The sequence below is a fragment of the Phyllostomus discolor genome, chromosome X (assembly GCF_004126475.2).
Source record: "Phyllostomus discolor isolate MPI-MPIP mPhyDis1 chromosome X, mPhyDis1.pri.v3, whole genome shotgun sequence".
Classification (NCBI taxonomy): domain Eukaryota; kingdom Metazoa; phylum Chordata; class Mammalia; order Chiroptera; family Phyllostomidae; genus Phyllostomus; species Phyllostomus discolor.
The window spans coordinates 16,010,126-16,031,525 of NC_050198.1; the positions used below are offsets into that span (position 1 = coordinate 16,010,126).

Genomic DNA, 21,400 nt, shown 5'->3' on the forward strand with positions numbered 1-21,400 from the left:
TTGAAAAAAATGAAACAGTCTACAGGCATACCTCATCTTATTGCATTTCTCTTTATTGTGCTTCACAGATGTTACATTCTTCACAAATTGAAGGCAAGACCCTCCACCAGCAAAAAGATTATGACTCACTTTATTTTGATACTCACTTTATTGTGGTAGTCTGAGACTGAACCTGCAATATCTCCAAGGTATGTCTGGACTTTGTAACAGATTATTTTTCAGTAAGTTAGCAAAAGGGAAAATATCCACGATAATATTTTATTATAATGCATTTTAGTATACTATTTACTAACTTGCTATAAGAAATTAAGCTCATTTATTCAGTCAGTTTTCTCCTGGAAGGGCAACTCCCGATAGTGCTCTTTTCTAGTCACAATTATCAGGTTTTCATAATTTGGTCTTGCACTTCAACCACCAGATAACAGTACCCAACACAACCAAAACCCACTCATCCAGTTGGCATATATTGATTGGGTGCCTACTATGTGCAAGTGCTGTTTCAGACATGGAAAAAAAATAAATCAAAGCTTATCTTCTGGAGGGGAGAAGATATACAAATAAATATCATCAAGCAAAATACTATAAAGAAAAAATGAAGTAACATGAGATTGAGTTCTTTTCCCTAAGAGTAGAAAACACAAAGAATATAGTTTTTAATGAGACAAACACAGTGGTCAACACCAGAGTAAGTGGTAGTAGTTAAGAACCAGGATTTTCAAATCCAGTTCTACCAGCTGCACCACCCAATGTGTGTCTTTGTACAAATTACTTAACTTCTCTGAACCCAGATGAATCCTCTGTTTAAAAAAAAGGCACTCTCTCTCATAAGGTTATTTTGAGAATTATATAAGATAATCCATACAAAATGCTAAAAATGGTGCCAGACACATAGAAAGTAATTAAAACACAGCAGCTATTATTATGATAGATTTAAAATAGTGAATAACATTTCTGAATTATTATGTAATCAGGTTTCCTTATATAATATTATATATTGTAAAGAAAAAATCATTCACTCTACAGATACATATGCTGAGACAGGTAGAGGATGCTGTTTGGCTCCAAAGGTCCCTCCTTCTGGATGACAAACTTATTCCCCCAGCAGCTTTCAGAGCTTGGCTGTAGAAGGCTCACCCTTGACTTCCACTGTGGGAATTTTGCCCCCCACTGAACTGCCTCAGCTAAGGTGATGCCTCCTACCTAAGCTGGAGAACCAAAGCCAAGCCTCCGATTTTCATTTGGATCTATTTTGAAGGACCACCCCAACTTCAGAGCTCTCTGAAGGTGGAAACCTCTTCTTCTTTCCTCAGTCCACTCCACCACAGAGGTTGTTCACAACAGTCCCCAATAAACTTGCTCACCAGTCTCCGTTTCAGTCAGCTTCTCTAGTAAAGCTGAATTAAGTTAAGCAGCCATTATATGAGCAAGGCACTGCTGTGATGCAGCTTTGGGGAACTTCTCTAAAAGGGAAGATAGCACGCTAGGGTTTGGTGGGCCATCTGTTCTGTCAAGTTTATTCAACTCTACAATTCTAGTGTGAAAGCAGTCATAGAAAATACATAAATGAATGGGTGTGGCTGTGTTCTAATACAGTCTTATTTTAAGGACACTGAATGTGAATATCATAATTTTCTCATGTCATGTAATAGTCTTATTTTGATTGGTTTTTCTATTTTTAAATGTTTTAAAATTCTTAGTTCATGGGATTTCAAAAGAGATGTAACTAGATTTACTGTGGTGACCATTTTGTCAAATATACAAACAACAAATCATGTTGTACGCCTGAAACTAATATAATGTTATATGCCAATTCTATCTCCAAAAAAAGGTGGCAGGCTAGATTTGACCAATAGCCATAGTTTGCCAATCTCTGCACTAGAGGAAGGGGATAGAGTAGCGTGACCCTCATAAAACCACCATTTTGGTGCATGAATTTACGGAATTTGGCGTCAAAGGATCCTAGACCTTGTAACCTTGTTTTCAGGATACAGAAGACCCCTTCCTCACTCCAGAAGGGTCAAGAAAGCATAGAGAAAAGGAAGAGAAAAATATGGGGAAAAGAAGATTCATAATTCTGTATCGCCAAGAAAATCATACGTAGCAAAATCAAAATAGTTTAACATTCACTGTGTGGTATTTTCCACTTAGAAACTTCATCTCCACTAGAAAACAGAATTAGGAGATTTGAGTGGGTGCTTTGTGGCTATAGCTGTAGCTAAGTAATGATTCAAAACTAAAAATACAATTGCAATTTGCTACTGTTTTCATGTTTATAAGGAATATATTTTAAGTGATCTAGTGATACAGAATAGAAAGGAAAGTTAAATATATTTTGAAACTTTTTGAAGCTTTCTCTCTATTCAAACATACCAGCCTTCCACAGTTCATCTCCCTCATGAAAAAACCAATTTGGAGGAATTTATTTGAGTAACAAGCATATCCTTAATTCATTGCCCCAAAACCCTTGGCTTTTTACTTTTGCCAGGATGTGTGCTCTTCTTCTTTGGTTTGTCTTCTTTTTCAACTTCTATACTCCTTGAAATGAATCCTACCTTTCCTTTTTTTGGATCATTTTTGTTTTTTGCTTTGTTGCTGTACAACCCTTGCTTTGAAATCATTCTTTATAGCACCTCTTTCCACATTCTTTCATCATGTGTAATATGAGATTTCCTCTTAAGTCACACCTGACCTCCAGCCAACATTGACTTCTCTAGCTCTTGACTCCTTCCCAAACTCCTCCTCCACATTCTCAGAATAAATGAATGAAGTGTTCTTTTAGCTGTGAGTAGTTGAGAAAGAGGAATGGAAGCATCCTCTCTATGGATTCACATTGCTATACTGTGAAATATGGAGACTAGGAGTGCTGATTTCAGTGGATGCCAACTGTAATAGGCGGTTAATGACTATATCCTTGGCTTTTGAGGCCTCCAGGTTCTTCTCTCTAGACACTTGGAGACTAATTTGGTCCACACTTGTCATGATGAGTTCAGATGCCAGAATCTGGGTAGGGGAATTGTCATGAAATACAGTGTCCATAATATACTGCTTATATAACTCCACCACCTTCTGTTCCAGGTATTCATTCAGCACAGCATTAGAAATAGGCTTCTGTATTTGCAGGCTGCTTTTTTCCTTGATACTGGTTATTCTCCAGTAGGATGAATATCGCTGGATAGGTTTTTGGGGAAAATCACTGGGCTGCGTTGATATGGAATCCTCCATTGGCAAAGGAATCTCAGATGATTTCAGCAAAGGGCCATATTCAAAACTGGTCTCGGAGGGAAAATCTGTTGTCTCTGAATTAATGGCCATCACCTGGCCTCCTGCAATATGTAAGTCATTGTAATTCTTGCAAATACTTTTGCAGGAAGGGGGAACCAAGTAGGTCTCTCTGCTGGGATCTCTACATATTTCAACTGCAGCCAAGTTTGGGCTTTCAAACACAGGATTGGACTTTGTCTGTAGCACTGTCGTTCTCTGGTTTCTACGGTGTTGACTCTCTCTTGAATGCAGTGAAGAAATGAACTTGCCAGAGGATTTGCAGCTCAGGTAGAGACTTCTGACCTGTGTTTCATCCACAGAGGAATAGGAAAGAGCAGCAGAATTTGTCTCTTCTTCCTTTTCCTCAGCCACCTTCTCATTGTAAGATGCATAGCTCCAGGGGATGTCATTCTGGTAGGCAAGTCCACTGAGGTACCCTTCTGACAGCATTCTGGAAAGAGAATTGGTGAGTAACAATGGGGAAAATGAAGACTAGGATTTTTAAAATTGGCAGTTGATGTATCAAAAAAAGTAAAGGAAATAAATGATGCCATTTCATTCATTCAGCAAGCCATTACTAATTCTGAGCCTGCTGTGTACCAGAACTATTGCATGTGCTGTAGATATAAAGATGAATAAGGCACAGCCCTGGCTGGTGAGGCACAGTTAGGTGGAGCATCATCCCGTACACCAAAAGGTTTCAGGTTGGATCCCCAGTCAGAGCACATACCTAGGTTGTGGACTTGATCTCTAGTAGGGTTGTGTATGGGAGGCAACCAATCAATGTTTCTCTCTTACATCGAGCTTTCTCTCTCTCCCTTTCTTTCTCTCTAAAAAGCAAATAAATAAATAAAATGTCCTCAGGTAAGGGTTCAAAGAATAAATAAATAAAATAAAATGTTTCTTTAAAAAAAGATAAATAGGACATAGATCCATCCTTCAGGAAATTCGAATATGGGAGAAAATAAACTAGATGAAAAAAACAATTCCAATATTACATCACTGCAGGTTCAAATAGTGATAGTTACAAAGGAAGTACAGAAGAGGATCCCCTAATACCACCTGGGGATAAGGGGGAGGAGTTATAGGGTGTGTCACAGAGAAGATGACATTCAGCTAAATTGTGAAGACTAAATAAGAGTCTCAGCCATAGGCACAGAATTATAAAAGAATATGATGGTGTGATACATTCACCATCTACCAAGATGCTAAGCATAAGCAGAAGGGGCTGGGAAAATAGTTTGGAACTGGGTCGTAAAGGGCCTTAGGAGTGAAGCAAAGGCATTTGCATCCTGCCCAGAGGAAATGGAGATTGAGAAACTGCAAACTGGGGAAGCAACATAGCTAGTGGGTTATGAGAAAAACAGTGAGGCAAATTCTCCTGAAAATAGAGCAGTATTTACCCATCTTTGTATTTTATCCCTCAGAACTAACATGGTTGTTTGCATTTAGGAGGGACTAAAAAGATATTTGTTCATTTGAATTAAATAACTGACAACAATGGCATGGTATGAAATTAATTCACTATCAACCCAGTATGAGGGACCACAAAGCCACACATACTTTTGCAGCCCAGGATGAATTTCTTGTTCTGCCCACCCACTTCTCACAATAAGTCCTGGAAATGTCTCTGCACCCAACTGATGTGTTTACCTCTACTCTAGTTACCGAAGAGCTTTTCTGACCACGAGCTTTCGCTACACCTGCATCCCCTCTCCACCCTCAGCAGTTGTCACCTGAGTCTGGAGTGACTAGAATAGGCTAGAAACCAGCAGCTGTGTTTTCTAAAAAAGGAACACACAGACAGTCTTGGCGCTGGGCAACAGACGACAAGGAAAACTAGTCCTCTTTGTCCTTCAAAGCTGGGTTTCTCAAAGAGACCTGTGAACATGAACGTGAATTGAAAAGTCAAATTTAAAAAAGATTATTTTATTGTTGGGAAAATAGATTCAAACATTAATAATAAAAAAATTAAAATTAAAAAAAGAATTATTTTAACTATACATAAGGTTCCTTTTTAAATCTTAGCATCTTTTCCATATCCATGCAGTTGTTTCCCAAGTAAATTTGTTCATTGTATAAAGTAGATTTTATAAATATAATGAATATAATTGTTTTAGTTGTATAAACATAATATTTTCAATGTTGGTTTTCTCTTTTGGGAACTTTTCCAAGGTATATTCAACAAATTTATCAACTCTAGGCATAGTGATGTGCCATAAAGATACAAAATTAAAACTCTTCAACAAATCCATGGGGTAATTCTTGTATGCTGGACACACTTATAAGGATAACGAAAATGGTTTTCTTTCCTGAAAAAACTTTCTAAGTACGTTCTGCCCTCAAACTGAACCCCCAGGTAGAAAGGCAAATCTTTATATACATGAGAAGAGAATTAACAGAGCAACAAAGTTTAGCATAAAGGCTTCATAGGGAGGCAGTTCTGTCCTGACCCTACCACTCCACCCCTCCCAGGCTGCAGCCAAGGCCTTCCCCCTTCAAGTCCTCAGTACATTATTGTAGAACACTAAAGCAGAAGCGCAACTCTCTGCTTTTGGGTTGCTAAACTGGCTTCAGAAACTCTCAGCAGAAACCATTGTTTTAGAGAAATGGCTTCTGAGATACATTACCTGAGCTTTAAAGCTTCAGAATAAAGAGACATACAAAACTTAGAGCATAATATTTATGTATGCATTAGCAATACACTCAGTGGATAGAATCCCCCATGGAGTCAAACAGTATGGCTCCAGATAGGTTTGGGAGCCAAAAATAGAACAGGTGTATGCCCTATGTGCCAGGTATAATCTGAGGAAGCAGGAAGTCTCACAAAATTCTCTCCTGCTCAGCACGGAGCAGGAACAGGAGGAGAGCAAGGCACATAGATTACCTGGGAGCACAGATCAGAGGCTGGCTCATCAAATGTGTTGAACACCAGCACACTGACCAGAGTCTGCAACCCTGGAGAAGACCTAGATCTGGAATGAGATGATTACAAACATGATCTCTCCAGACCATTCACCAGGGGTCAGAGGAAAGATAAGAAATTACTATTGATGCCAGTGTGAGTGAATGATAACAACCGAAAATCCCTCCACTCGCACATCCCCAACTGACCCTATGGCTCTATGGAAGCAAGCTGGAACTTAGTAAATCCAGAGAGGACAGAGCCCTGAAGTGACTGAAAAAATCCTGACTGACAGTGATTACTCAGGAGAACATGAGCTGAGCTCAAAAGTGAGATCAAATTGAGGCAGAGAAAAGCAAAGATTTCAAGAAAAAATAGCTGGTTAAGCATATGCATGTATTTCCCACCCCCTAAAGTTCACTTAAACAGCAGTAAGTGGTTTTTTAAGATATAATACACACACACACAAATGGGAAACAGAAGAAGAAACAAAAGCACATATTTTAGAAGCTGGAAAGTAGGAGGCTGAGGGCTAATAATTTAGGAGACCTGAGAAGGAAGAATGTTACAAAACCCATGAGTTATGAGATACCTGTTGAGGGTAGAATTACTAAACCCCAATAATAGAGAGATTAAATAAACATAGATTTAGATGCTCCCATTTTGAAACTAGAACAAAAATATAAGGTGGAAAATAGTAGAGAAAAGATAAAATTAGAAAACCAGTCCAGAAGATCCATTATCTGAATACCAGAAGGTTCAGAAAGAGGCCCAAGTCAACAGAGGGGAAATCCAAAGATTTCAACAATAATTCGTAGAACTGAAGGACATGAGTTCCCAAAATACCGGGTAAAAATAGATCATACCTTGTTTCATTATTGTGAAATGGTAGAACACTTGAGACAAAGAAAAAAATACTGGAAGTTTCCAGAGAGGAAAAGGACAAAAAAAAGTCCAAGAACCAGAATCTTCAGACTTCTCAACAACATGAGAAACAAAATGATCATATAACAATGTCTAAAAATTCTTTTTTTAAAAAGATTTTATTTATGTCCTGGCTGGTGTGGTTCAGTGGATTGAGTGCTGGTCTGAGGACTGAAAGGTCACCAGTTTGATTTCCAGTCAGGGCACATGCCTGTGTTGTGGCCCAGGTCCCCAGCTGGGGGCGTGTGAGAGGCAACCAATCTATATTTCTCTCACACATGTTTCTCTCCCTCTCTTCCTCCCGCCCTTTTGTTGGAGCTGTGGACTGAAACTGCATATGTGGGCTGAACATGAGGTGTGGCCGAGACTAGAAAGAGAAGATGGAAGGGCTGCAGAGTGAGGCTCCCCTTTCTTTGTCCTAGGTCCAGGAAGTGTCAGAGAGAGTCTGAGCCATGTTGAAAGTAAAAGGACATTCCAGGATGAAAGCCATGCAATAAGCTCAAAAGGCAACCTAACTGGTTGTTATAGATCTGAAGCTTTCTGAAGATAAAGATGAAATGGAATACAACTTAGTAAGTCTGTCCATCACAAAGTAAGATTTATACAATTGCCTATAGACTTTAGTGGTGAATTATGAAAAGCTAAGCAAATGAAAAATCTAAACCAGCACTGTCCAACAGAACTTTCTGAAATGATGGAATAATCTATATCTGTGCTGTCCCAAATTTAACCAATAGCCACATGTGGCTACTGAGCACTTGAAATATGGCTAATAAAACTAAATTTTAATTTAACTTAATTTATTTTTTAAAAGATTTTATTTACTTATTTTTAGAGAGAGGGGAAGGAAGAGAGAAAGAGAGGGGGAGAAACATCAGTGTGTGGTTACCTCTCTCATGCTCCCTATTTAGGCACCTGGCCCGCAACCCAGCTCTGACTGAGAATCGAACTGGCAACCCTTTGGCTCTCGGGCCGGCACTCAATCCACTGAGCCCCATCAGCCAAGACGTATTTAATTTAAATGAATTAAAAACACCACACAGCACTACACTGAACAGCATGGACTTAGAAGATAGTAAAGGTGATAACATAAAGGATTGTAAAATACTGAAGGCAGGTAATGATAATTGCAATTTACAGTTCACTGGATGATCACTGTCATTGCAATAACTTTAGAGTGACATCTGATTAATTCATTCATTTCTGTGCTCCTTTCAAGGAGTATCAAAAGATGGGGATCTGCCCTGGTTGGTGTGGCTCAGTGGATTGTGTGCCGGCTGCAAGCCAAAGACTTGCTAGTTCGATTCCCAGTCAGGGCACATGCCTGGGTTGCAGGCGAGATGCCCAGTAGGGAGCGTGCAAAAGGCAACCACACATTGATGTTTCTCTCCCTCCCTTCCCCTTTCTCTAAAAAAAAAAAAAAAAATAGAGAAATAAAATCTTTTTAAAATTATGGGGAACCACAAGCATAAACTTTTAGATGTGTGGTAACGAAGTGGGACCCTTAGCTAAAACATTTTGTTTAGCTATTTTGAAACCGTCTCTTTATAGAACTTCTTTTCTTTTCTTCTGGGTTGTTTTTTTTTGGGGGGGGGGGGTTGCTTTTATTGGGAGAACTCTAGAATGCCTGTGTGAATGGTTCAAACAAATTTGGTTTTAATTGTGTGGTTCTGCAGGTTGTCTCTGAGGTGATGAAAGTGCTGTCCATACCATTTTCTGTGGTGATGAAATGTTCACTACTCGTGCTGTCCAGTGCCATAGCTGAAAGCCACATGTGGCTAGTAGGTACTTGAAACATGGTTAGTGTGACTGAAATCTTAATTTAATTTAAATTGCCACATTCGGCTACAATATTGCACACCACAGAGCAGGGCAATTATAACTTCCAACCCATAATTTAAGAAAAAAAGTTGTGCGGCAAAAAACTGAGGTTCACTACATAGCTGAATTGTAAATGGCTTTTGCATAGTCATAACAATATATAAATCACTGAAAATGGATGTAACCAAATTTAAAGTATAACCACAGGGTAACAAGAAAGTCAAAAAAATGATAATATGTTATCATTTACATCAATGTAATATCAATAAAAATTGTCTTCAGTATTTGCCTATGTGTCCAGACTGGATAGCCAGTCCACACAGTGAGAGGATGTACATACTCAGTGAAAGCCAGGGAAGAAAGGAAACTAAATCCTTATTTTCATGGTGACAAGTCAACAAATAATACCCAAAACTAAAAAATCCAAAAGTTGAAACACACACATGCTATTTAAAGAAATGGTACTAAATATCAAATAATCAGTCAAAGGAGATTAACGTAGTTGCTTTTGGAAAAGGGGTGGAGACTTGTTTCCTAGCAAACATCTTTGAATTATTGGACCTAAATTGTGTGCATATATAACTTGATTAATGTTTTCATTAAAATAAGGATTAAATATTTTTCAAGTAACTAAGGTGGGGGAGGAAAGTGACATTTCCTACACAGCTGAGTTTGTGGTTAAAGATACTGCATTTTTCTCAGGGCAAAGAAGAGAAAGAGAGATCACTGTGGAAACAGTGAATTTTTATTTGGCCCTAAAGAACAAGGCAAATTGGAATGGGCAGTGAGAAAGGAGGAAGCATTGGAGACAGAGGAGAGAAGGTCAACAAAAGTAAGGAGGCCTGTGTCGTCATTCTCATGTGGGTCAGTAATAGATGCCAGTCTGAGTGGGATGCAAGTGATATTCTCCATCATGGTCTCCTAATAGACTTCACTGAAGTGTTACAGTTTGCATAATCACTCTTTATTACCCTTTGGTTCCCCTTCAGATATATCCCAAATCTACCACAACTTATCCTATTTCTTTTCATAGTATATAATCAACCCTAATGGATTCTTGTTTTATTTTACATGAATGATGTTTATGAGTACTTGAAATAATCTCCACTCCTTCACAATAATGAAGGAAGAAGGTCTAGAATTTTGGTTTGACTAATGGATGCTTTGCCCTATTTGTCATTAACTGAGAACTGTCTTGGTACTTTTATTCTGGGAGAATAAGAACCCTGCCATTCTGTTATGTGGGGCTCAATGTAGGTCCAATGATGGGAAGATAGAAAGTTTGTCCTAATGTGTAAGGAGAGACAAACTGATGGCTAAAGGACAAGATTCCCGTGAGGGCAGAGTGAGAGATAAGGTCAGAGAGGTAAATAGGGTCATGCAAGGCTGAAGCCATTCTATTTACCCTGCAGACAATACAAAGCTCTGGCAGATAACTAAGCTGATGCAAGGCTTGATGTAATCGATCAGTAAAGTGCAAAACAAACTTCAGCAAAGTGAGATTGGGGTTAAGGACTCAAGTTAGGTGAGGATGAATCCAGCAGCATCCTAGGATGATTGGGACAGGAACCAGGAGGGAGGTAGCAGAAAAGGGAGAGAAGGAATGAACTTGAGAGGCCAAGACTCTTGGACCTGAATATGAATGAGAGAAGGGAGTCAGCCAAAAGTAACTCTGAGTCTGGGCATGGTGGGAAATGGTACTAGCATTGACCAAAATGGGGAGATCAGGAGGAGCTGGAAAGGGAGCTGTTGGGTTTAGTTTAGTTTCTCTTGAGTGTGACAAGAGGTATACTCTCTGAGTGTAAGTGTCTAGTTGTGCGTTGGAGATTCAGGCAGGGAGCTCATTAGAGAGGTTATTTAAAGTCAATGGTGAAATCATCTTCTAAGTACGGGCACTAGGGATTTATATGGGAGGCTTGAGGAGCTTGTGAGTGTTTGTCATCATTTCTGTGGGGAGCCTACCTTGAACCGTACGAGGAGGAATGAGTGGAAGCAAGAGCTGCGGTATGACATAGCTTTGTGAAGATTATAAGAGCTTCAAATGTATTAAACAGGTCACATTTAAAAAATTCACATTCACAGGTAAAATGTACTTATGTATTCAGGCTTACTAGGTCAAGAAAATTATTGAACTGGTAGTCAACGGACCAGAATTCTAGTTCTGACCTTGTTACTAGCTGTGGTTTTAGTCTAGTTAAAAGGCAAGTTGATAAAGTGGCTAACATTAGCTACAACCCAGATACTATCCTAAGTGCTTTTTATGTACTAAGTCAATGGATCCCCAGAAAGACTCTAAGATGTAGGTACTATTCTGTCCATTTTATAGTTTTCAAACTTAAATAATGTGTCCAAAGTTACCAGACATTCAAACACTGACGGTCAGAAAACAGAGCCCACACTCACTTGTCGCTTAACCTCACAGAGACTCAACATCTCATGTGTGGTATTAAATAATCTATAGAGCCCCCTCAAACTTTCATATTGCAGGGGTTTATGACTGTATTAAGAGAAAAGAAACGGTTAGGTGAGCATTACTCAGAAATTCATTTCTGAAAAGTTAGCAGCAGAGGGCAGCAGAGAGCAAGATAAAGCAGCTTTTCAAAGACTGTTAGTCTAAAGGTAGGAGCAGAGTAATAAATACTGGGTGAAACTCATAAACAAAAATCATATGTATGTTTACTAATTTAATCACCATTAAAACTCTTTAGTGTACCTTTACAGTGAAAACAGTGTTGTAAAGCATGACATTGTAAAATTTAAAAATAGAGAAATAGCCCAGGCTGGTGTGGCTCAGTGGATTGAGTGCCCGCCTACGAATCAAAAGGTCGCCAGTTTGATTCCCAGTCAGGACTCATGCCTGGGTTGTGGGCCAGGTCTCTAGTAGGGGATGTGCAACCCTATATTGATGTTTCTCTCCCTCTTTTTCTCCATCCCTTCTCCTCTCTCTAAAAATAAATAAATAGCAATATTTTAAAAAATAGAGAAAGTTATTTTGGTTTATTTTGATTAACTGTTGGCATATTTTCTTAATACATTTCAGTGATTATCTATGTAAGTCTTATGATGTCACTCAGCCTCTTTAAAGATACTATACAGTGTATGCTTCAAACAATTGTTAACATTTATTAAATTTCATTTCATGTGAGACACTAAGACTGGATCCAATGTCTTACTTCAATTGTTCAAAGATATTGTATCACTTAAATTTTTGTTTCTCATCAGAGAAAAGCTGTGTATGTGTATTTACAATATATATAAAATATCTAAATATATTTATAATTCTCAGTAACTGGCTAAGTGTGATGGGAAAGACACCCAAGGACATTTGCAGATGAGATGTTCTAAGCAAATTTAGCCTGCATTAATCATTACTAGACAGGGGAATACCAAAATTAACCTTATGTGCAAATTCACAACTTAGAAATATGTGCTGAAGTACAGCACTTTGTTAAATCATTTATTTGGATTTCAGGAGAAATTGCAATATAAATTCATCCTTCTATGCTAGCATTTATATAGTTCCTCAGAAAACTGTTGTTATTATAGCTTCTGTGCATAAACACACTTTTAATTTACACCCAAACAACACAAGCATGGATTCAAAGAGAAAACCTAAAGTGGGAAGAGCTTAAAAAACCTAAGGTGAGAACATTTGGAAAAACCTAAGTTGGGGATCAACAAATGACTTTTATAAAAGGCCAAGTATTTACTATTTTAGGTGTCTGTTACATCTACTCTGCCACCATAACAGGAAAGCCACCAGAGATAATCAGTAAACGAATGGATGTGGCTGTGTTTCAATAAAAATTAATTCATAAAAACAGGCAGACGGCCAATTTGGCCCATAAGCCATGGCTTCCCTACCTTTGACCTAAGTAAAAAAGCAGATGCAGCCCTGGCTGCTGTGGTTCACTGGATTGAGCACCAGCCTGCAATTCCCAGTCAGGGCACATGCCTGGGCTGCGGGCCAGGTCCCTGGTTGGGGGCGTGCAAGAGGCAACCAATGGATACATTGATGTTTCTCTCCCTCTTTTTCTCCCTTCCTTCCCCTCTCTCTAAAAATAAATAAATAAAAATCTTTTTTAAGAAAGCAGATGCAATAAGTTGGATAGGGCATAATAATAACACCAGTTGTGTCAGGTGCTTTCTATACAATAACCCCAATCTTCCAACAATACTTCATTTTAGGTATACAGGGCGGGGCCAAAGTACATTTACAATTGTTCATATGGAAAATAATATAATAATTAATCAATAATAACACAAGAATAAACTCTGTGTTTCACATTTTCACAACTGTAAACCTATTTTTACCCCACCCTGTAGATCATAATCCGGGTTTTCCAAATGAGAAAATTGAGATTTGGATATGACAAACGACCTTCCCAAGGTCACAAAGCAACTCAGCACTAACACTAAGATTCAAGTGCAAGTTTACAAACTCCAAAGCATGTGGTCTGATCTTAAAGCACATCACACTACTGCATAGTTGAGAGCAGTTCATTTCACAGTCATGACAAGCAATTAATCCTTCCAAGAAAAGGGTATCAGCCCTGACTCCATTTATGAACAAGAGTACTGCCGAATAAAAGAAGGAAGACACAATGAAGTTCAGAAAGAAAAGCTCCAGGAAGACAGCCAGTGCCCACCCCAGAGGGTGGCCCAGAGGGCTACATATATGTCCCAACCGTGTAGCAATATTTATGTCTTTGGCATATACAAATAATTTATCCTTTCGTCTTTTAATCTAAGCTTATGAATACTTTCCTTAACCATTTCCACTGCTATAGCCTGGCATCATCTCACCCTTAATTTTACAACCAGAGTAATTTAATATTACAGATGCCCTGTTTAAATATTAACAGCTCCCAATCACCTCCAGGATAAAGTCCATACACGTTAGGCCCTCATGATATGTGATCCTTATCTGCCTTCCCAGTCTCATCTCTGCCTATGCCCCACAGGACACAGGACCCCAGCCACACTGAACTTCTCCCACTTTCTCCCAAACCCCATGTCCATTGCAGGTATTTATGCATTTATTCTTCTGTCCTGAGAGCCCTGGTTCCCTATCCACCCCCCCATCCCACCACTCATACCCTTCAAGTCTCATCTCATATATCAACATTTCAGAGCCCCTAGCCATCTATGTAGAACCCAAGATCATCAAATGGAAAGCAATTCTAGATTTTTCTCCCCCTGACCCCAATATACAGGGGTGGGCAAAATAGGTCTACAGTTGTGAGTAGGAGAAACGGTTATTCTTGTATTGTTATTTATTTATTAATTATTGTATTATTTATTTGTATTTGTCTTCTTATTATTGTTATTATTTCCTATTTTTTACTTATGATTTATCTTTTCAGTAGTGATGGTTGGTAATTTAACCAACAACCAATGAAAGTGGATTCTTAAACAATTCTGGAAGACAGAGAATGCTGAAAAGTTTTGACAGAAATGGGCTGAAGAATCTGATACACGTTTACTAAGTAGACAAGCAATTTACAGAATGTGCAAGAAATCTGATGAAACTGGGTCCATCTATAATGCTCCAAAAAGTGGTCAACTGGTCAGTATTACCACCCAGGACAATGAAATGTTAGTGAGTCAGGCATTTACAAAGAGCCACAGAAAAATCAAAACAAAGAGCTACTATTGAGCTAAGCACTTCCTGTAGATCTTTGAGTCATCTAATGCAATGTTTAGATTTGAAAATGTATCTGCCGTGATTGTATCACCGGTTATTAGAGGATGATCCAGATCGCTGCTTACAATTCTGTGAAGTGCTTCTCAATAAAGACAGACAAGGCGATGTCATCATTGATAAAATTACATGGTTTGACAAAGCTCATTTTAAACTTTCAGGTGCTATAAATAGGCACAAACTGTGTCTGCCATTCAAGAAAAAAAAATACCCATATAATGATAGAAAGACAGTGAATCAGCTGCGGATAACAGTTCAGGCCTGTCTTTCATGTAAAGGGCTACTTGGACCTATTTTTCCCATACAGCTGTTACACATGACCTGTATGTCACCATGCCAAGGGACACCATTTTACTACAGTTACAGAGACGGCATGATAACAATGACTTGTTTTTTCAAGACAGAATTCCTCCACATTGTACCATTAATAGTGTTTCTTGATGAACAATGACCCAACAACAGGTGGATAGGTCAACAAGGGCTGGTGGAACGGCTACCACCGTCACCAGACCTCACCCCGTGGACTTCTTCTTTCAGTGTGTTGTCAAAGATGAAGTCTTTTCCTAAACACCACACATGCTGGGTGATAGGATCCACTGCCTAAGAGAACCAAGAAATTGATGGCAATAAAGAACTCTGTGCCCAAGTGTGCTTGAGTAAAGCAAGTAGACTGCAGGAATCTGTAAATAATGCAAACTGGCAATTCGAACTCTATGAGACTGTACTTAAGTGCACTGTGCCATTGTGATGTTCTTTTGAGTTAATAAAGCTGTGTGATAATCATAACCTGCATGTCCTTTTCCATTTGAACAACTGTAAACCTACTTTTGCCCATGCCTGTATTTATCAGGATTATGTGGAACTTGAGCAAAATTCAGCTGCTACCTTAAACAGTGAAATAAATCACTGGGACAGTCCTTTGAATAAAGCGGTAACTGGCAATAGCAAAAGGCAAGCGGGAAGATTGGGGATTGGAACCAGTGGGGGAGTTGGAGGAGATAAGGCAGCAGAACAGACCCAGTCTCTGGAAGAACAATTTGCATGCAGGCGAACTAAGACATCCATGAGGCTAGGTGGAGAAAGGGTGCAAGGAAGACCACAGCCACACAAAAATGGAGGCAGTGGGATGGGGCTGCCTCCCCCATCATGGGATGTAGCTTTATGGAACTAAAGACAGGAAGACAGCATCTGCTGTTCCATGGAAGATCTTGGGCCTAGCCAGCTGGGGTGCAATTTGTTTCCCACCTGTCAACATGTCTGCTTATATAGATCTGCCCTTTAACAGTTACGAAATCATACACCTATAGGCACAGCTTATGTTAGCAAATCATTTCTCATGGTGAACATTCTGATTTTTCTTGCTTTTTTATTATGTGTAATCACTGCATATGCTTCCGTGAATGTTTCCTTAGGCCTGATTTGGAAAAGCCGAATTACTAGATCACAGCTATTGCAAATTGTCCTTCAAGTAGCCTGGGCCAATTGATTCTCTCACCAGCAATGTTTGAGATTAACTGCTTCCACTGACATTTTCCAACACATTATTATTATTTTTTAACTTTGCAATCAGGTAAGCAAATTCATTTTTTGCCTCAAAGTTGAGGGTGAAGCAAACTGTCTTATTAATGCTATCTGTAGACGACATACGAGGGATGTTATTTTTTAATACTTCCACCTTCACAAAGTACTCTATTTCTTCTCTCCACTTCTCTACTTCCCTTGCAATCTAAATTATAGAGTCTATCATTCCAACCTGTTTTTCAAGAGCTTTTTGATTTGGGGGCCTTGCAGATAAATCACTGAAAGGTTATCATTGAAAAACTTGAATATTATTTTGTTCATAATCTAGTCATAATACTGTAATCAAATCTGTATTACATGTTTTAAATTTTTTTTAGTGAATGATATAAGAACTTTACCCAAAACAAGAGGTTTCCTTAAGAAGGATCTCCCTGTATTAAAAAAATTTGCAATTTCCTCAATCTTGGAAAGTGTATGGTCTTTACCACAGGGAGGGTTCAACAGGAAGGGGGAGAATGAGGGAAAAGATACGGGGAATAAGAAGCATAAATGGTAGGTAGAATATAGACAGGAGGAGGTTAAGAATAGCATAGGAAATGGAGAAGCCAAAGAACTTGTACGTCTGACCCATGGACATGAACTAAGGGGCAGGAATGATGGTGGGGGGTAGTACAGGGTGAGGAGAATAAAGGGGAGGAAATGGACAACTGTAATCAATAAAATATATTTTTAAAAAAAGAAAGTGTATGGTCTTTAGAGCTGGAAATAACCATTCACTTAATCATATACCTTGTCTTATATCCCTACTATTTAATCTTTTGTAGCATTATGTTGACAGATGCTCTAAAGTGTCACTCATCCATATTTTAATTCTTGTTACAAAACATAATTTGGCACTGTCTATTCTTCTATCAAATGTTAAGTGATTCTTACTTAATGAATTAATTTCTCAAAGTGAAATTTGATGGCTAAGATCATAAAGTGAAAGGCCTCTGTTTTCCATATAATCACCAAATAATAAATAATTTTGTTTGGTTCTACTTAGATCTTTATGACCAAAGGTAACAACTACTTCCAAAAGCTTTATCTGGATATGTAAATTTCCTTACTTCAGAACATGTAAATTTTGGTACAGAGATATTAATAAATGTATTTTTTCATAGTTTGGATTTTTCTTCATATTCTATCTTTACATCTCAAATGGAAATATTAAAATTTCAGATCATTTTTTGAATTGCTCTTAAAATATTTTGACACAAAATGAGAGGATTAGAAATATAAGAAAAGTGTTCATAATAATATTGACTGGTGTTAAATTTCTTTGGTGTTATAATCGTTAATCACTATGAATTATATTGTCAATTATGTTGATTAATGATAACATTCACTTAATTTTAGGCATATAAGCCAAATGTAGTGCAATATACTTCATTCAATTCTGGACTTTAAAAAATAAAAGCTCTCTAACAAACATGTGGGTAACTGGGGAAATTTGAATATGAATTATATGTTATAGAACAGGATTCTACTGATGTTAAATTTCCTTAGCATTATAATTGTGTAGAAGTCTGCCCTTTTTCATAAGACATACATGCTCAAGAATTTGGAGGTGCCATGTGCCCTACAATATGCCTTCAAACAGTTCAGAAAGAAACCATGTATATGTGTGTATGTGTATATGTATATATGTGTATATGTGTGTATGTGTGTATGTGTATATGTATGTATATATATATATATACACACACATACACACACAGAGAGAGAAAAAGAGAAAGAAAAACTTAAATATAGCAAATAGCTACAACTAATTGACCTACATGATGGAAATATGGGTACTCATTATACTATTCTTCACATTTTTATATAGGTTTGAAGCTTTGCACAACAAAAATTGGAGGGAATAGCAACTATTGTTAGCAAGTGTACATTCTATCATGTTTGTGAAAAGCTTAGAGGGACAATACGTTGGATATCTAAGATAATCATTAGGTATGTGATTGAAAATCGTTCAGTAACTTGAAGTAACTATTGAAAACATCACATCAAAGTGATATTAGAATGAGTGCACTACCTTTGTATATCTCCCAAATTACCATTATAATGTAAATGAATGTTTTACACAGATTTTAAATATTCTCTACTCCAAAAAACTTCACAAATTCAGAAACACAGTGTTCCTACACTGACCTATGCAAACAACATTCTAAAAATATCCATATGAGCATACAGACCAAACCAGGTCTATATTCAAGCACAGATAAATGCGCATACACGAAAAGAATGAGCAACTCTAAAGACAATTCAAACAATTGCTTCTTGTGTAAAATCAAGTGTAAAGATAATTCAAACAAAAGCCTGCATGTGCATGCACTGTCTTTAATACTAACAAGTAGATTTTCCCTAATCACCCAGATGGCAATTTGAAAAGCATCACTGAAATCACATTCACTTTGAGTACGTCCTGCTTTGCAGGAAAACACTTATTACAAGCTTGCTGGATGAATAATTGAGGGTCAAATCCAATTGGAATTTACTGTGATTGTATTTCTCTCTTAAACTGCATCACTATAACTGAACTCAAGTGTTGTGCTGTCCCTGCAAAATTCCGCCTAGGTTTTTCAGCCTTCTTTATTTTTTTATTTTTTATGGAAGTACAGTGGACCTTCTTTTAAAAACGCAGAAGCTAAACCTGTGTAGGAATTAGTGAACAAGGACTGAATAAATTTCACAACAAATATTTGATCAGACCAGTCAATTTGGAGGGTTAAAAAATATTTTAGAAATGCCCCAAATGTGAACATGAGGAGATAAGAGAAAGAAAGAAGTGTTTGACTTAACTTCTCTTAATGACCAGTTCCGTTGAATGTTCACTTAAACTCCCACTCACGTCTGATTTGGTAAACTAAAAAAAGCATTTTACATGTCATAAGATTAAATCTGAGTTCTGACGTTAAAGGAACTAAGTAAGGGTGAGAAGAGAGATGGCAGAAAAAGTTAGCAGTTGCAGGGCCTGTTGCCTCCTTTTTCTTACCTTTACTAACCAATCTGCTCCTTCGGTCCTGCAGAAACACAACGATTGACCATACAGAGATGAATAAGCCAGCCAGCGCTTTATCCAGAAATGTTTGCAAGCCTTTGGTGAGTGAGTATAGCTTTCACTCCTAAAAACCAAGAAACTAAGCTGCTTGTTGCATTTCCATTTTCTTTATAAATGATCCAATGGAAAAAGAGTTGTTTTTGCTCATCTGATTTGTTCTAAAGAACAGTGGGAAGTCCCAGAGAGGGGGTTGGCAATAACTGACAAACCCACATCGAGCCGCAGAATGGTGTTTCTTCCCCTTTTTCAAAAAATGAAACCTATCTATGAAACTGTCTCTTGTTAAAACAGTTTATTACTACACATTATGTAAGAACCCTGTCAATATAAACTTACTCCTATAACTAAATTCTCTGGGACCCCCCTCCCAAAAAACAGCCAAAGTCAGATACGACTTAGAAAATTCTTGGTTTCATCACTAAATATAATATTTAAGAAGTATTATTTCTCAATTGTAGTCATACTTCTTTGAAATGCAAGTTAAGATAGTTTCTCTCTCAAATTAACAAAGGTGAAAAAATTCAGTAATGTTTTGTGGCCAGGTTTTGGAGAAACAGGCACTCTCATATACTGTTGGTGAAATTGTAAACATTTTTAGAGTAATTTCCCAGTATTTGTTGAAGTTTTTTTAATATTCATACCCCTTAACCCAACATTTTCATTTCTATAAATTTATCCATGTGATACATTTGCACCTGTGCACATATGAAAATATATTTTTTGCTGCATTAAGGAAGTAAGCAACTGGAAAAAATTCACAGATAGGATATTGGCTAAACAAATGAAACAATATTCCTATTGTTAGAGTGAGGTAATTTAACATCAAATGATAAAAGATTTCCAAAATACATTCTTTAGCAAGAATATAACATGCTCCAATTTGTATTTTTAAAAGCATATATATGAAAGAAATCTATATATTTGCTTATAATTAGAATATTTCTACAAGCATACACAGACAAAAAACTTGAAATAAGCAATTGCCTTTTGAGAATGAGTCTTACTTTATACTCTATACTTTTTGAAATTTCTACAATGTGTATGTATTACTTTTTCAACTTAAAAACTTGTGTTATAAGTCATATATTGCACTGGCTGGTATGGCTCAGTGGATTGAGCACCAGCCTGTGAACCAAAGGGTCTCCAGTTCAATTCCCAGTCAGGGCACATGCCTGGGTTGCAGGCCAGGTCCTCAGTACAGGGTGCATGAAAAGCAACCACACATTGATGATTCTCTCCCTCTCTTTCTCCCTCCCTTCCCCTCTCTCTGGAAATAAATAAATAAAATCTTTTTTTAAAAGGAAGATTAGCTATTATTATTTTTAAGTCATATTTTATTCCATTTTTATTTTTAATTACAGTTGACATTCAATATACTAGTTTCAAGTTTACATGATAGTGATTAGACATTTATATAACTTAAGAAATGACCCCCTGATATTTCCAGTAACCTCCTGGCACCATACATAGTTATTATAATATTATTGACTATATTCCCTAAACTGTATTTTACATCCTCATGACTATTTTGTAACTACCAATTTGTACTTCTTAACTCCTTCACCTTTTCCACCTAACCCTGCAAACTCCCCTGCCATCTGGCAACCATCAGTTTGTTCTCTGTGTATATGAATGTGTTTCTGTTTTGTTTGTTCATTTATGTAGTTTTTTAGATTCCACAAATAAGTGAAGTCATATGGTATTTATCTTTTTGTGTCTGACATTACAGTTAGCATATTACCCTCTAGGTCCATCCATGTTGTTGCAAATGGTAAGATTTTATTCTTTTTTATTGCCGAGTAATATTCCATTATATACTAATATGTACTGCCGCTTTTTGATCCACTCATCTATTTATGAGCACTTGGGTTGCTTTCACTTCTGGGTTATTGTAAATCATGCTGCAATGAACATAAGTGTGGATATATCTTTTCACATTAGTGTTTTGGGTTTCTTTGAGTAAATACCCAAAAGTGGGATTGCTGGGTCATATGATAGTTCTATTTTTAATTTTATGAGGAACCTCCATACTGCTTTCCACAGTGGCCGCACCAGTCTGCATTCCCACCAACAGTGCATGAGGGTTCCCCTTTTCCACATCCTTACTAGCACTTGTTGTGTGTCAATTTATTAATGATAACCATTCTGGCAAGTGTAAGGTGAT

The 21,400-nt window shown here is 37.5% G+C and overlaps 1 protein-coding gene across 3 annotated transcripts; it reads right to left on the reverse strand.

Annotated features, from left to right (window-relative positions):
* Positions 1–2,558: 2,558 nt before the first annotated feature.
* Positions 2,559–19,397, reverse strand: TASL (TLR adaptor interacting with endolysosomal SLC15A4). Of its 3 annotated transcripts, none has more exons than XM_028522966.2 (2): positions 19,171–19,397; positions 2,559–3,712 (listed from the first exon to the last, which is right to left on the reverse strand). In XM_028522966.2, exon 2 carries the CDS (start codon positions 3,709–3,711, stop codon positions 2,818–2,820), a length of 894 nt encoding a protein of 297 aa, XP_028378767.1. In that variant the 5' UTR covers position 3,712; positions 19,171–19,397; the 3' UTR covers positions 2,559–2,817. The 3 variants fall into 3 exon arrangements, 2 of the variants coding, with proteins under 2 accessions (XP_028378767.1, XP_035872354.1); XM_036016461.1 differs by lacking the exon at positions 19,171–19,397 and adding an exon at positions 3,992–4,046; XR_004900913.1 differs by lacking the exon at positions 2,559–3,712 and adding an exon at positions 4,029–4,091.
* Positions 19,398–21,400: the final 2,003 nt, after the last annotated feature.

Excerpts from the sequence above, each read along its gene's own strand:
- TASL (XM_028522966.2), bottom strand. The coding sequence starts at position 3,711 with ATGCTGTCAGAAGGGTACCTCAGTGGACTTGCCTACCAGAATGACATC.